Source organism: Rhinatrema bivittatum, chromosome 7 (assembly GCF_901001135.1).
Source record: "Rhinatrema bivittatum chromosome 7, aRhiBiv1.1, whole genome shotgun sequence".
NCBI lineage: Eukaryota > Metazoa > Chordata > Amphibia > Gymnophiona > Rhinatrematidae > Rhinatrema > Rhinatrema bivittatum.
The window spans coordinates 191,638,497-191,652,486 of record NC_042621.1 but is presented as its reverse complement, the minus strand read 5'-3'; the positions used below and the strand labels follow the sequence as shown (position 1 = coordinate 191,652,486).

At 43.3% G+C, this 13,990-nt stretch overlaps 1 protein-coding gene across 1 annotated transcript; it reads left to right on the top strand.

Moving 5' to 3' along the window:
- The first annotated feature begins 4,228 nt into the window (after nt 1-4,228).
- Nucleotides 4,229-9,630, top strand: LOC115095670 (cytochrome c oxidase subunit 5B, mitochondrial-like). Its single transcript, XM_029609703.1, has 4 exons — nt 4,229-4,384; nt 5,517-5,587; nt 6,945-7,044; nt 9,446-9,630. Exons 1-4 carry the CDS (start codon nt 4,279-4,281, stop codon nt 9,556-9,558), a joined length of 390 nt encoding a protein of 129 aa, XP_029465563.1. The 5' UTR covers nt 4,229-4,278; the 3' UTR covers nt 9,559-9,630.
- Nucleotides 9,631-13,990: the final 4,360 nt, after the last annotated feature.

Below are 13,990 nucleotides of genomic sequence, written 5' to 3'. Positions count from 1 at the left end.
GATCTATGAACTGTCATGAGTAATTGCCTATTCCCAGGAAAGAATGTAACTCTTTCAGTGGTAGGTGTGTTTATTTTTTGTAAGGCTTCTATTCTTTTGTGGATGTAGTCCTGCTGAGACCTCATATCCTAAGTAATTAAGTAACTTCCTACACCACTGTCATTTTGAGAGAGACCCGCCACCTGCAGCAGGACCAGAACAAGATCAATCTCTTGCAGGTGCTCCTGGAAGTTGGTATTCTTTATTAGGATGTCATCCATGTACACTACGGTGCCCCTAGTATCTGCAACAGGTAAGGCCTTGTGTAGGAAAATGTTGAAGTCTGCTGGTGAGTTTAGATACACCTGGAGCAGAACTCCCTTTGGGTATTGTTTCTTCCCAAAAGAAAAGGCCAATTTATACTGATCTTTAGGGTCCAGAACCCTGAGCTAAATCAAAGCAGAAATATTTGGTTCCCTGAATTCTGATCCATGTGGGGCATGGGCCACCTGGACAGGAGCACAATTTTGTTCAGTTTCCTGTAGTCTATAGCTAGTCTCCATGTGCCATTCTTTTTCAAGATGGGCCATATGAGTCTTTTAAAGGTACTGTTACATTGTCTGATAATTCCTTTTTCTTCTAGGGTGTTTAAGATTTCTTGCATTGACTTGTAGGAAGTTAGCAGTATTTTGTATTGGTGTATGAAAACTGGCTTTCTTTTGGGCTCAGTTGGCACTTGAGTAACAGGTAAGTCAGTCAGGCCACAGTCATCAATGGCAAACATATCTTTATATTTGTATAGCAGTTCCTTTAACTGATCTTTCTCTGCTGGGGTCCTACAAGCATCCGCTTCCATGAGCTGATTGTTCATTGTCTCCTCGAACCTGGGGAAGGGTTTGTTTTGAGCTATCTGCATTAGCTCTTCTATCTCCGCCAAGCTGGAGCAAGTCTGAACTGAGCCAATTGTTTGGATGCTTTCAGCCTGGATTTCATCTGTCTCACTTCCATCAAATTCCCTTCACAGTAGGAGGCAGTCATTTTCCAGTTTTTGCATGAGTTAACAGTGCTTTTCGTATGCAATAAGCCCTTAATGCATGTGAAAACACCTTATAGCATTTTGATCAATGACCCTATATGTTTGTACCTGAGGCAATGGAGGGTAAAGTGACTTGCCCGAGATCACAATGAGCAACAGCGGGACTCAAACCCTGGTCTGCTGGTTCATAACCCACTGCTCTAACCACTAGGCTACTCCTCACTTCTTGCCCCTAGAAAGAGGCAGAAAAAAAACCTTAGGGGTGAATTTTAAAAGCCCGGAGTATGCCAAAGCCAGGAGAGATGCACAGAAGTCAGGCTGCCATGCGTGCACGTATTTTAAAAGGCACCAGCAAACGTGCATATTTCCTGAAACGTGCACAAGTCAAAAGTTCAACGAAAGGGGCGTGGGCATGGCATGGAAGGCCAAGAGATGTGTGCATAAATACTTGCGCACATAGGTGCGCGCTGGGGTCCCCTGCCATGTAACTTTACTACTGCTGTGGATGGTATGTAAGTATAAAAAAAAAATCTACGCTAGTCAGCAGGGTTTTAAGGGTTGGGGCTAACAGGGGAAAAGGGAGGCTATTAGGGAGGTTTGCAAGTCATATCCCTGAACTGGGAATGAACTGGGAAAACTGGGTATGGTACCGGCGTTTGTCCCTTATAAAATTTTCCAACTTCTGCAGTTGACGCATTTGCATGCACATCCATTTAAAATTGTGCACATGTGCGTGTGCGTTCAGCCTATTTTATAACATGGCGCATATACACGTGAATGTTACAAAATGGCTGCGTCTCTGAAGGTGAGCCGGTAAACGCGAATACATGTGCAGCTGCTTCAAAGTTATCATCCCTGTATAGGAAGCACCTAGTCTTGAAAAGATAATGGAGAGAAATCAACAAACACAGAAAGAAAAGAAACCACAGAAAATTATGGGCAATCATAAATATATCTGACTCATCAGCCCACAGACCATGTACTTTTTTTTAAACATGTTTTTTCCTTTTTATGGTGTTAACATTAAAACAAAATATCGCAACATGGCTGTGTTTTGGCATAGCAGCGGCATGGCTGGATTTCTGAAACATAGAAATGATGGAAGAAAAAGAACAATTGGCCCATTCAGTCTGCCCAGCAAGCTCCCACACTGATTTTCCCATACTTATCTATTTTACCAACCACCAAGTTCAGGGCCTTTGTTGGTAACTGTTTGATTCAAGTTTCCTGCCATCCCCTGTCATTGATGCAGAGAGTAATGTTGGAGTTGCATCAAAGGTGAGCATAAGGCTTAATGGTTAAGGGTAGTAACCACCGCATCAAGCAAGTTACCCTGATGCTTGTTTACCCAGACTGCCAGATCAATGCCAGATTAAGTTCAGTTCACTTAGAGAATAGCAACTGCCATTAGCAATGGTAACATGGAATAGACTTAGTTTTTGGGTAATTGCCAGGTTCTTATGGCCTGGATTGGCCACTGTTGGAAACAGGATGCTGGGCTTGATGGACCCTTGGTCTGACCCAGTATGGCATTTTCTTATGTTCTTATGTAATGCCTTGTTGGATGTTGTCTGAATGTAAATCCTGTTTTCCACATTTCTTCCTGCCGTTAAAGCAGAGAGCAATGCTGTATATGAATTCAAAGGGATTTATCAGGCTTAATTGGTTTAGGGTAGTAACTGCTGTAATAAGCAAGCTACCCCCAAGCTTGTTTCCCCAGATTGTGAAGTTCAGTCCTTGTTGGTTGTTGTCTGAATGTAAATCCTGTTTTCTACATTTCCCCCTGATTACTGATTATATAATTAAAAAATAAGGAATGGAACCTACTACTCAGCCATCTAAGCACACTACATATTTTTCCCAACATTCACCACCTGATCCACTTCAATAGGCAAAAATGATTTAAAAAAAGCTATTGTACTGGATTGTTGATCTTTCTTAAGGCAATGCAAGAATAATAAATAAGTAAAATATTACAGGCTCCAGTGTTATTTCAGTGATGTGAATTCAAAGTCTATTTTTTGAAATAAAATCATGCAAATGGAAACGTGCAGTCACTTTTGCTCCTCAAAACAGGACTCAGGTGCTGAATGTAATATAAAATCTGAAATGTGCTCAAAAGATTTGAGTACCAGACATTCCCTCCTGACAGGTAGAGATCCCGAAACACAGTAACTGCATAGGTCATTTTTTAAATGTTCAACCCTTTAAAACAACTTTTAAAAAAAGAGCTGCAGTTAGTCAGCTGATGCGTTTGCATTTGGGCAGGTATTATAGAGGTAAGGATATTAATTTTCAGTTTTTATTTGTATTTTTCCTGGGAATTTCAATGTTAGAACAAAATTATTTTTCCACTGATTATTTTTGTGATAACATTTATTTATTTAAACAATTTTATATACCGTTGCATGGACGAATCCATCTCATAGGGCAAAAATCAATGGAAAAAGTTATTTTTCCAGTGCCAGTTTTTTGCTATATTTAAATTCCCAGGTAAAATTAAATCTGAAAACTAGGGTCCCTCCACTCTCTCTTACCTATCTCATTCCACGAGTTTTATGACAGGAATGAATCTCATTCTTAAACCAGGGTATGTCTCAAGCTCTCACATGTAGTTTTTTTGTGAGTTGTTGATTTTCCCATTATCCTTTTCAGTTTGTTTACATGGTTGATGTTCTGTTCTTTTTCCTTTGACGGGACTTTAGGGTTCAGGCCCTAAAGAACCTCAAAGGATTGGTTTTATAAACTAGCAGGAAAAGGTTTGTAAATGTGCACTTTATGGATCGATACGCACTGGTTACTATACCTCTCACAACATACAACTGTGGATACCTGAATACCCCCAGTATTGAGTGACCTCATTTACTGTAGCCAGAGAGGGGTGTTTATTTAGAACTCTCCATCATTTTGAAAAGTTGGTTCCTATGTATACCAGTCAAGTACAAAGGTACGTTTTCAGACTATCATTGACTGCAGGAGGGCAGACAAATTGCCCTCTCTTACGGTTAGACCGCTGAAAACAAACCTATACCAAGTTGGCCGAGCTCCTAGCCCTGCTCCCCAGTGGCGCCAGCAGCTGCAGTACTAAACCCCACCGCTCACCTTGGCCCGACTCCGACCTTATGGTGCTTGGGAGGGGCGGAGCCGGGGATGGCACGTGCTCTAGCTGAGCGCTCTGCTATTGGTTGGGAGCGGCGGTACATGTCAGCGCGCGGGCTGGTGGGAAGGGGTCGTGCCCTGTTATTGCAGAGAAGGACGAAATAATGGCTTCGGCTGGTTTATTGCGGGCTCTGAACCGGGCCGCGCTGCGCGCTGTGGTGGCAGGCAACCCGCTGGGCAGGGGCTCAGTTAGAGCCATGAGTGCTGGTGGTGAGCGAAAGTTAGGCCGGGGGCACTGGGAAAGGACGGGAGGCAAGAGGGTCTAATTCACCTGGGGCGGCTCTGAGAGCAGGCTCCGGGGCTGGTTGCTGGGCGAGGTCAGGGTGCTCGCGCCAGCACAATGCAGCGGACAAGGTGGGTTACGGGCGACCTCTGTCCAGTTTATAGAGGTAAGTGGGACCTGAGCCAGTGCCAGGCGCACCAAGGCGAGCGGGCCAGGGCGGGACAGCGTGACCTTAGCCCTGCTGTAAGAGCGCAGAGCACTCGAATTCGGGCGGAGGAGCGATCTACGCTTTGAGCTGCAGGACGTCTGCACCTGCTGTGACTTTTTCTCACCAGATGCTGACTACACTAAAGAATAGTATGGAAAAAGGTGGCAGTTGCAGCATAGCAGACAACCTAATGGGTACACGGTTTTTCACAGTTTCCTTTATCCGCTGTCAAATTTGAAACACTGTTTTATTAAGCGTTTCTTCCCCCAGGCCTTCGTCTGATAATTGTAAAATCTTACTAAATGACCGCAGCAAAATCCCCAAGCGGTCTAGCCAGACTTATCAGCAAGTTGTTTAGGTTAGTAAAACTACTGCTCTGTGCACTTTACCCCTAAAGTTAACATGGCTTATTACTTTATTTTTGTCCTTTAGCCACTAGGGATCCAGTTTATCCCACGCCCTTTTGAATTCTATCACCGTTTTTGTTTTGTTTTTTTTTTTTACCACCTCTTCCGGGAGGGCATTCCATGCGTCCAGCACCCTTTCCGTGAGCAAATAATATAAGTGAAGGCCCCTGTTAAGACATTTTTTAATCTAATTGTCGGCTTGTGATCGTTTAAAATTATCAAGTATTATAGTAGACATCATAGTGAATGAGTGGACTTCTTACAAACAAAAAATTGATTAATTACAATCCAGATATATATTTTTATTTTAGTACTTTTACAGCCTACTTTTAACCTGTGGTCCAGTGACATTAAGGGCCCATGAGCCATTATGTTTACCTTTTGTATATATGGAAAACTTTATTTTCTTAATTTGATATAGTTTACTATTTTTATAAAAAGTTTGCTTTCCAGTTGTGAATAATTTGATGTAAATATAGCATTATTCATTTTTTTTTTGTATAGGTATTCCAACAGATGAAGAACAGGCTACTGGGCTTGAGCGAAAAACTCTACAGGCATTAAAGAAAGGACTTGTATGTATTAAGAAAAATGAATTAACATATGGATAATGGTTGGAACAATGTAGTTTACTAAAATCTTCTGAAAGCTTGGAATCAATTTTTGGGTATGTGAGTGGAAAAATTGTTCTGAGCTAGAGGGATAGAGTGGATGTCATAATACCTCATTACTTTATTTTGTGTAGTCTAAGAGCCATTTAAGTTCATGTACACTAAAAGTGGGGAAAGGGTGGTTACATTAGAAATTGTAAGTAGTACTAGATTTCACAATATAAGGTATGAAAGAATTTGCAAGTAGTAGTAAACAAGCCTAGCTAATTTTTTTTCCCAAAAAGTCTTAAATGCTTGAGGAGCTGTTATAAGTGTAAAAGACTATTAGGCTCTCAACAACGATAGTAAGGGTCTGCAATTCAGCACTATTTGACCAGCTAGGTATGAACTTAGCTGGTTAAATGGTGCCATGGCCAGCCACTTAGCCAGCTTAGCACCTGACTAAAAACTTACCTAAGTTAGTGGTGAAATGGGGCCATTCCAGGGCTGGACCATTTGTTTGGCTAACTTACAGATAAATGCTGATATTCAGCATTATATGGCATACATGGATAAGTCTAGGACAGCAATTTTACTATTCTAAAGTTACCCAGATAAACTTATCTTCCTAACTTTAAGATAGCTAAGTATATTCAGCAGCATGGCTCTGACACTAAAGATCTTGGTCAAGGTAGCCAGATAAATTTAGCCAGCTCACTTGGGCAGTCAGATAGTGGCTGAATCTTGGGGCCTAACAGAAATGATTACATGCTGAGCCCAGATGAGGCATGATAAATTTCTTTAGGTACAGAACATAAATGTCCATCAATGCTGTGTAGGTTAACACTTGACTGACATAATTTGGACTCCTGAAATGATTGAACTTCAAGTGCTTACAGCACTCTAGCTGTTTACACATTGTGACAGAATGTAGGAAAGAACTAGAGTGTAATGAAGGGATAGGCACAAAACTTGATCTTTTAATGTTATTTTACGAAGAGTCAAGACTTAAATATGCAACTTGAAAGTGGAAATGGTTTGGATTTCACACATTTGGTCTTCTTGCCAATACTACTGAAAAACGCATTCAAATTCCTTTAAGCCAATGTAGCAGTGGTGTTGTATATGCTTGGAATAACATTTGTGAAGTGATTTAAGATGCATACAATTCTTGGTTTTAAAACAATTTCTACAAGCTTCAAAACTATTGTTAAAATCATACATGAAGTGGTGGGCTAATCCCTTCATTCTCAAATGACACAACATCAAAGCTAGTTTTGACACATACTGTCTGGAATCATTAATTTACTGTAAACTGATTTCACATTATGCTTTCCTTAAGGATCCATACAGCATTTTCAAACCAAAGGCATATGCAGGCACTAAAGAGGATCCTCACATTGTTCCATCTATCAACAAGCAGCGGCTGGTGGGCTGTATCTGTATGTACTTGACTTACTGTGAAATATTTTGCTATGCTTGTGACTGAATAATTTGATCCATTGTTGGAGATAGGAGGAAAGATAAATATATTGTCTGATTGCATTAGCAAATCTACTAAGGCAAACATTTAAACATATATCTAGAAATATAGAAACAGCAGCAGAAAAGGACCAAATGGTCCATCCAGTCTGCACAGCAAGCTTATGGTAGTAGCTACTGGCCTTACAAGCCACCTTGTAAGGCCAAAGTCAGGGCCCTTGGTGATTGCTGTTTGAGTCCAATGCCCCATTATCTCTTGCCTTTGAAGCAGAGAGCAATTAGTGGTGTTGCATCAACAGCATAAAGTCTTCTTGGTTAAGGATAGTAACCGCCCTATGGGCACGTTACTCCCACACTTTGAATTGCACAGTCTGGGAAAACATATGTCGTTGATGGTTGCTGTCTGAATCTAATTCCCCTTTTCCTTTTTTTGCCCTGCCATTGAAGCAGAGAGCAATGATTGAGTTGCACTAACAGCAACAGTTACCCACTTGCACTCTTTTCTTCATTCCCATCCTCTAGCCTTAACAGATCCAGTGTTTATCCCATGCCCCTTTGAAATCTTTTACTGTTTTTGTTTTCACCACCTCCTCTGGAAGGGCATTCCAGGCATTAACCACCTCAAAAATAGAGCAGAATTAGGAAAGGTACAGAGAAGGGCAACCAAAATGATAAAAGGGAATGGACATATTCCCCTTTGAGGAAAGACTAAAGAGGTTAGGACTCTTCAGCTTGGAGAAAGATGGCTAAGGGGAGATATGATAGAAGTCTGTAAAATGAGTGGAATCGATTGTTTACTCTTTCAAAAAGTACAAAGAGTAGGGACACACGAAGTTAAAATGATATATATTTTCTTAAGTTTTAAATGTATTATTTTTTACGCTCAATGCATAATTAAGCTCTATAATTTGTTGTGAGGGGATGTGGTGAAAGCTGCTGATGTAGCTGTATTAAAAAAAATAAAGGTTTGGACAAGTTCCTGGAGGAAAAGTCCATAAAGCATTATTAGGTGAAATTGCAGAAATGCACGTTATCCCTAGGATAAGCAGCTTGGAAAATATCTACCCCTTGGCATCCTGCCAGATGGTTGAGACCTGGATTGGCCATTGTTGGAAAAGGGATACTGGGTTTGATGGACCTTTTGATCTAACCTAGTATATAACAAGTCAATGTTAGAATGGGGGTTCTACTCTGCTTTCTTCGGCAAAGAGGGCCCATTTTTTTTCAGGAATTTTGAGACCTGTCAGATAAATCTGAATGCTAAAATCTTGACTGCATAGCTGGTGGTTACATTTTCTCTAAAATTCTCTTGTTGGCCCAGTAGGCCCTTTAGAGTGTGGTAAATGTAGTTAACATCTATACATGAAGTACATAAACTTTTCTAAGCCTTTGTAGTATATCAATTTGTTTAAACATATTTACAATTTAATGTTGCATATACCTTATATAATATGAAAGAGCAGCCACGAAACAAACTCTAGTGTCATTGAAAGCTTATGCAACAATATACTATTAAAGAATTCTTAGCTACAGTACATGCCTGTGTCAGAAGATGGCACAGAGCAGCTCCACCATTCAACCTTTGCCTCTGACCATCAGTGTGTAGGGATAAAGCTACGTGTTGAGAAGCCATGGAAGACAAATCTTTCATTTATTTTAGGCTGTTTGCCTTTCCGATGCTGGCCAGTGTTCTAAATTGGAAGTATTTTAGTTGACCCTTTTATTACATAGACAAAGCTAGCAGAAATGACTACACATTGTAGGCCAGATTTTCAAAGGGATACACGTGTACCCCCCAGAAACCTGGCCGAAGAACCTCCTGTGCGCGCTGAGCCTATCTTGAGTAGACTCGGCAGCGCGCGCAAGTTCCGGGGCTTTCCTGGGGGGGGGGGGGCATGTCACGGCGGCGCATCATTTGGGGGGGGCCACGGGCGTGGTTCCAGCCTGGGGTGTTTCGGGGGCATGGCCGAGGCCTCCGAAATGGCTCCCGGGCCTGGGAATCGCATGCTGGTGGCCGGCCCGGCATGGGCAGGCATAACTTGTACAACGAGAAGTGGAGGGGGGGATGGATTAGGTGGGGGGAGGGAACGGAGGCAGGCTGTGTGGCTCGGTGCACGCAGGCTGCCGATTTTGGGCAGCCTTGTGCGCGCCGACCCCGGATTTTAATGGCTACGCGCGTATCTTTTAAAATCCCGCATACTCGTTTGCGCCTGGTGCGTGAACAAAAGTACGCACGGGCGCAGATTTATAAAATCTACCCCAATATTATCATTAAATGCAAAGTTATCAAATTTCATTTAAACAAAGTAACATTTTTATCTTTAACATTCTGTGCTTCTCCCTCCCCCCCCCCCCAAACAGGTGAGGAAGATAACTCTGCTATTATATGGTTTTGGGTCCATCAAGGAGAAGCTCAACGTTGCCCATCATGTGGTGCTTACTATAAGCTGACCCATCATGATCTTCCCCATTAGAAAACTTTAATATGACTGAAAGAAGACTTTACATTTTGTTTGAATAAAGCCTGCAATTGCTGTTGTCCAATATTTTGTGTTTGTTAACTGTTTTAAGTTGAACTTTAATTTTGCTGTAGCACTTCTGAACTGTGGCTTTCACAGGCCCCGGTATTAAGTGCTGACTGAGCCTTTGAGAAAAAAAAAAAATTTTTTGCCAAGGTTTCATTTCCTGAAATTATGATGCCTCTGGCAATGGTACTGGCTTTTACATAAGTCTTATAGTAGTAGGAACTCACTTCAGCTTAGGCCTGGACAATTGGGGGTTGTATGAGAGAACTGTGTAAGGTAATTCTGACATTTTTCCTAAACAAGGGGGAGTGTAAAATTAGAGGTATCGTTCCACAACAGTGGCAGCAGCAGAATCATCCACTGTAAATTATCTTTAGCTACCTAAAACCATTCATATTTTTTCACTTCCATGTTTTTCAGACTTAGGATAAGATGTAAACATGTTTTTAGCCTGGCTGCTTGCTCTTTGGGCTGTTTCTGTTCAGAACTGGCTTAGTCCAGACAAGTGGGTTTTGCATCTCACATCTGTGGCTACTCTAGATCGATTATCGCTTTTGTTTTTTGGGTCCTTCGTTATCTCTGAGTTCCTCAGCAGAGAATGAGAGCCGGGGGAATAGTTGTCTCCAGAAGCCTGGGATCGCATTTGTGCCAGGTGGTGTGTTCCCTAGTTGGATCTCATGGCAACGTGTGCCAATGCAAAAGCAGCAAGATTTTTCAGTCGCAGAAGGGGGATAGACTCAGACAGGCTGAATGGTCTAGTGTGCCCATGGCCAATGCGGGTTCTTCTGTATGTGTTTCCTCCTTGGCCACTCATTGGTCAAGTTTTGCGGCACATGGTCACATCAAGGGAAGGAGGTGGTGCTAGTGGCACTTGAGTGGCTGAGTTAGCTGTGGTTTGCAGATCTGTTGTATCTTGCAACAGATAGGCCTCTCAGGTTCGCTCACTTGCCAGGGTTGCTGTGACAAGGACCCATATTTTTGTATTGGAGGATCACTTTTGGCTTGCGGCTTGGCTTTTGAGAGGTGGCAGTCTTCTAAAAGGATATTCGGAACCAGTAATTTCCACATTACTCCATGCTAGGAGCCTGTCTACTTCTATGTTGTATGTCAGGGTCTGGAAGGTGGTTTGAGTCCTGGTGTCTTCAACGGCTGGATCCCCTGACTGGGTGTTCCTCACACTTTGTCCTTTCTACAGCAGGGGTCGCTAAGGGCCTAGCCTATAATTCGCTCCACGTCCCAGTTTCAGCCTTGGGTTGTCTTAGGGGCGAGTTGCGGGGGAGGCTTTTGGCTTCTAATCCTGATATGGTTCGATTCCTGAAGGGGAACATTTGTGGCCTCTGATTTGGAAAGTTTGCCCGGATTGGAAACTTAACTTAGTTTTGCGGGTGCTCTGTGGGGATGCCATTTGAGTCCTTAAGACGAGTGTCTTTGAAGGATCTGACTTTGAAGACAGTTTTTCTGGTGACCTTATGTTCAGCCAGGTGGATTTTGGAGCTTCAGCCTCTGTCTTGTAGGGATCTGTTTTTGCATATTGCTAATGACAGCGTGACATTGAATACAGTCCCCTCTTTCTTGCTGAAAGTGGTTTCTTCCTTCCATATGAATCAGACAGTTGAGCTTCCGGCATTTCCCGAGTGGTCTAGGGAGTCTCGGCAGGATAGAGATCTTCGTCTTCTGGATGTGTGTTGGATGTTGTTGCGTTATCTGACGGTCACTAACAGCTTTTGGTGATTGGATCACCCATTTGTGTTGTTTGGTGGAGTGAAGAAAGGAAAGAAAGCTTCTAAAGCTACTTTGTCTTGATGGCTGAAGGAGACCATTTGCTTAGCTTATATTTGTTAAGGGTCATGAAATTCCAACAGGCCTGAAGGTACATTCTACAAAAGTGCAGGCAGCCTCTTGGGCAGAGTGTCAGCTGGTGTCTCCCCAAGCGATGTGGTCCTCGCTTCATACTTTCACCAAGCATTATCAATTGGAAGTTTAGGTGCAGGAAGTTGCAACTTTTGATATGTGTTTTATAAACAGGTCTTTTGTGTTCTCACTCAGTGTAGGGATGCATATCCCACTGCTCTGGGTATAAACAGGAAAGGAGAATTGGTTCTTACCTCATTTTCATTCCTGTAATACCACAGATCAGACCAGAGACCTGTCCCTTTGCTGCTGAAAGACTAAATTTCCTGGTGGTTTTCACCTTATATCAGAGATGTTTCAATCTGTACATAAATTGTTTTTTTCAATCAAGTGTTATTGAGTTCCTGGAAGCATGAGAGGCTTCAGCAATTCAGGGGGTTCCAGCCCTGTGTTTTCTGTTTGCCCTGAAAGGGGGAATTGGTGGCTACTCTGTGGCTTGGGTACAGGTCAATACTGAGGGACTGAAGGTGGAACTCTCAGATATGCAGCAGTGCCTCAGTTTTATTCTCTGCCTTCATCTGGTGGTAGGGATGCGAAACCTACTTGTCTGGACTGATCTGTGATATTACAGGAATGAAAATTAGCAGGTAAAAACTAATTTTCCTTTAACTATAGCACAATAAGCCTTCATTCCCAATTCAGCTCAGCATAATTCATGGCTCATTCAAAAACCTTGTTAACATGGGACCAGTCCTAAAGTCTGGCCACTGAGCATCACTTTTCAGTTTCTCTACCCCCACTCTACCCCAGGGTTGGGAATGCTACTTCTACATGACACCCCCAGCCCAGGTCTTTTGCATGGCAGCATGCAGCACTTGGTACACAGCTGTCACAGTATAAAATATTTTTTAAAAATAACTCAGCAGATCCAATTTAAATATGACTGCTGCTGCACTTATCAAACTTCAAAAGTCCCTCGGTTTTAGGGAATGTGGCTGAGCTGCAATAAGAAATGTAGGAATTTCAAAGCACAGAACAAAAATAGAGAAAAGCTGCCTACATTTTACTACTCTGAGCAGGAAAAGAAAAATATTCTAAAATGGGTAACAGAAAACCAAGTGTAGAGATTCCTTCACATACAAAAAAAAAAAGAGGGGGGGGGGCAAGTTTTGAATGAAGTGGCCTTAGATCCCAAAAGAAGGGGTTCTGATTTAAATATTTCTGATGTGGACATGCATTTTTAATAGGAATAGGATTTTAAGATTCTGTTTGGACAAGTAGGATCGTAGTCTTCACAGATGGGTGACACACTGAGCATGCACAGCATGTCACTATGCACTGCCACGCGAGGTCCCTCTTCAGTCATTTCTGCAAAGCAGTTGCCATCGCAGACTAGGAGCTTTCTCCAAAATATTTTTCAAATACTCTCAGCAGATTTTTCTCTGTTTTTTCTTCCCCACCGGGTCCCTCCGTCTCGGTAGGTATGTTTGCTCCTGTTCTTGGCAGTCTATTCCCAAGCGTGTCCACCCCCACCCCGTTGCCATCAACCTCTTGCCAGCTTTTCATGGCATCAACTGGTTTTCAGAAATGCCCCAGTGACTGCGGACCATGGCCATCATGGATCCACATGAAGTCTGCATCCTCTGCCTGGGGCCTTCCCACAATGTCCGTGGGTGCCTCAATTGTGCTCAGATGAGTCCCAAGGGCTGTGTTTCCTGGCTGGACAAAATGGAGCAGCTTTTTGGCACCAAAAGGGCTGTTCCATCAACTCTGGTGTCGGAGTCCTAGACACCGAAGCGTCACAGGGACCCCTCTGACTTGTCGTCCAAGTCCTGGCCAGTCCCCCCTCGGGAAGAAAAGGGTTTTGGGGGATCGACACTCTCAGTCGTCTGACCATTCCAAGATATCAGGATCATCTGCTTCCTCAGTGCTGGAGGATCACCAGGCCAAGCACTGAGGGAAACACAGTCACTGGCACCAACAGTCATCATTACATGCCCTGATGCCAAGGGAGAACCGGCCCATGCAGAGCCTCCCCTGAAGACACCATGGAGAAGATGCCCCATCCTCTTATAGACTCAGGAGTCCCAGGCATTCCCCACTGATTTTGGTATCGGGCACAGAGCCTCCTCAGTCTCCCATGATGACTCGTCCATCTCTTCCTCCGCCACCCACGCTTTCATTGCAGAGTTTCAGGCAGAATTGGACTGCAGGCTGCAACAGGCTGTACTCCGTGCCCTCCGGAGTGCTGAACTGGCACCGGAACCAGTGCCTACACTGCTAGCGCCTCTGCTGGAGCGGCTCGATGTCCTGTTGGGCGTCCTGCCAACATAGTCGATTGCCAGGGCCCCCTCTGTTCCTCATCAGCCACAGAGATCACTCTCTGATGCAATTACAGTCCTCGGTTCCTCTGAGGAGGAAGGCGTGCAACCGCTCCCCGAGCCCGTTCCATTGGGACTACCAGGGTCACTGGTTCCCTGGTAGCCCAGACAACCCTCAATGCCACTACCGAGGGAACTGGATGTTGGTC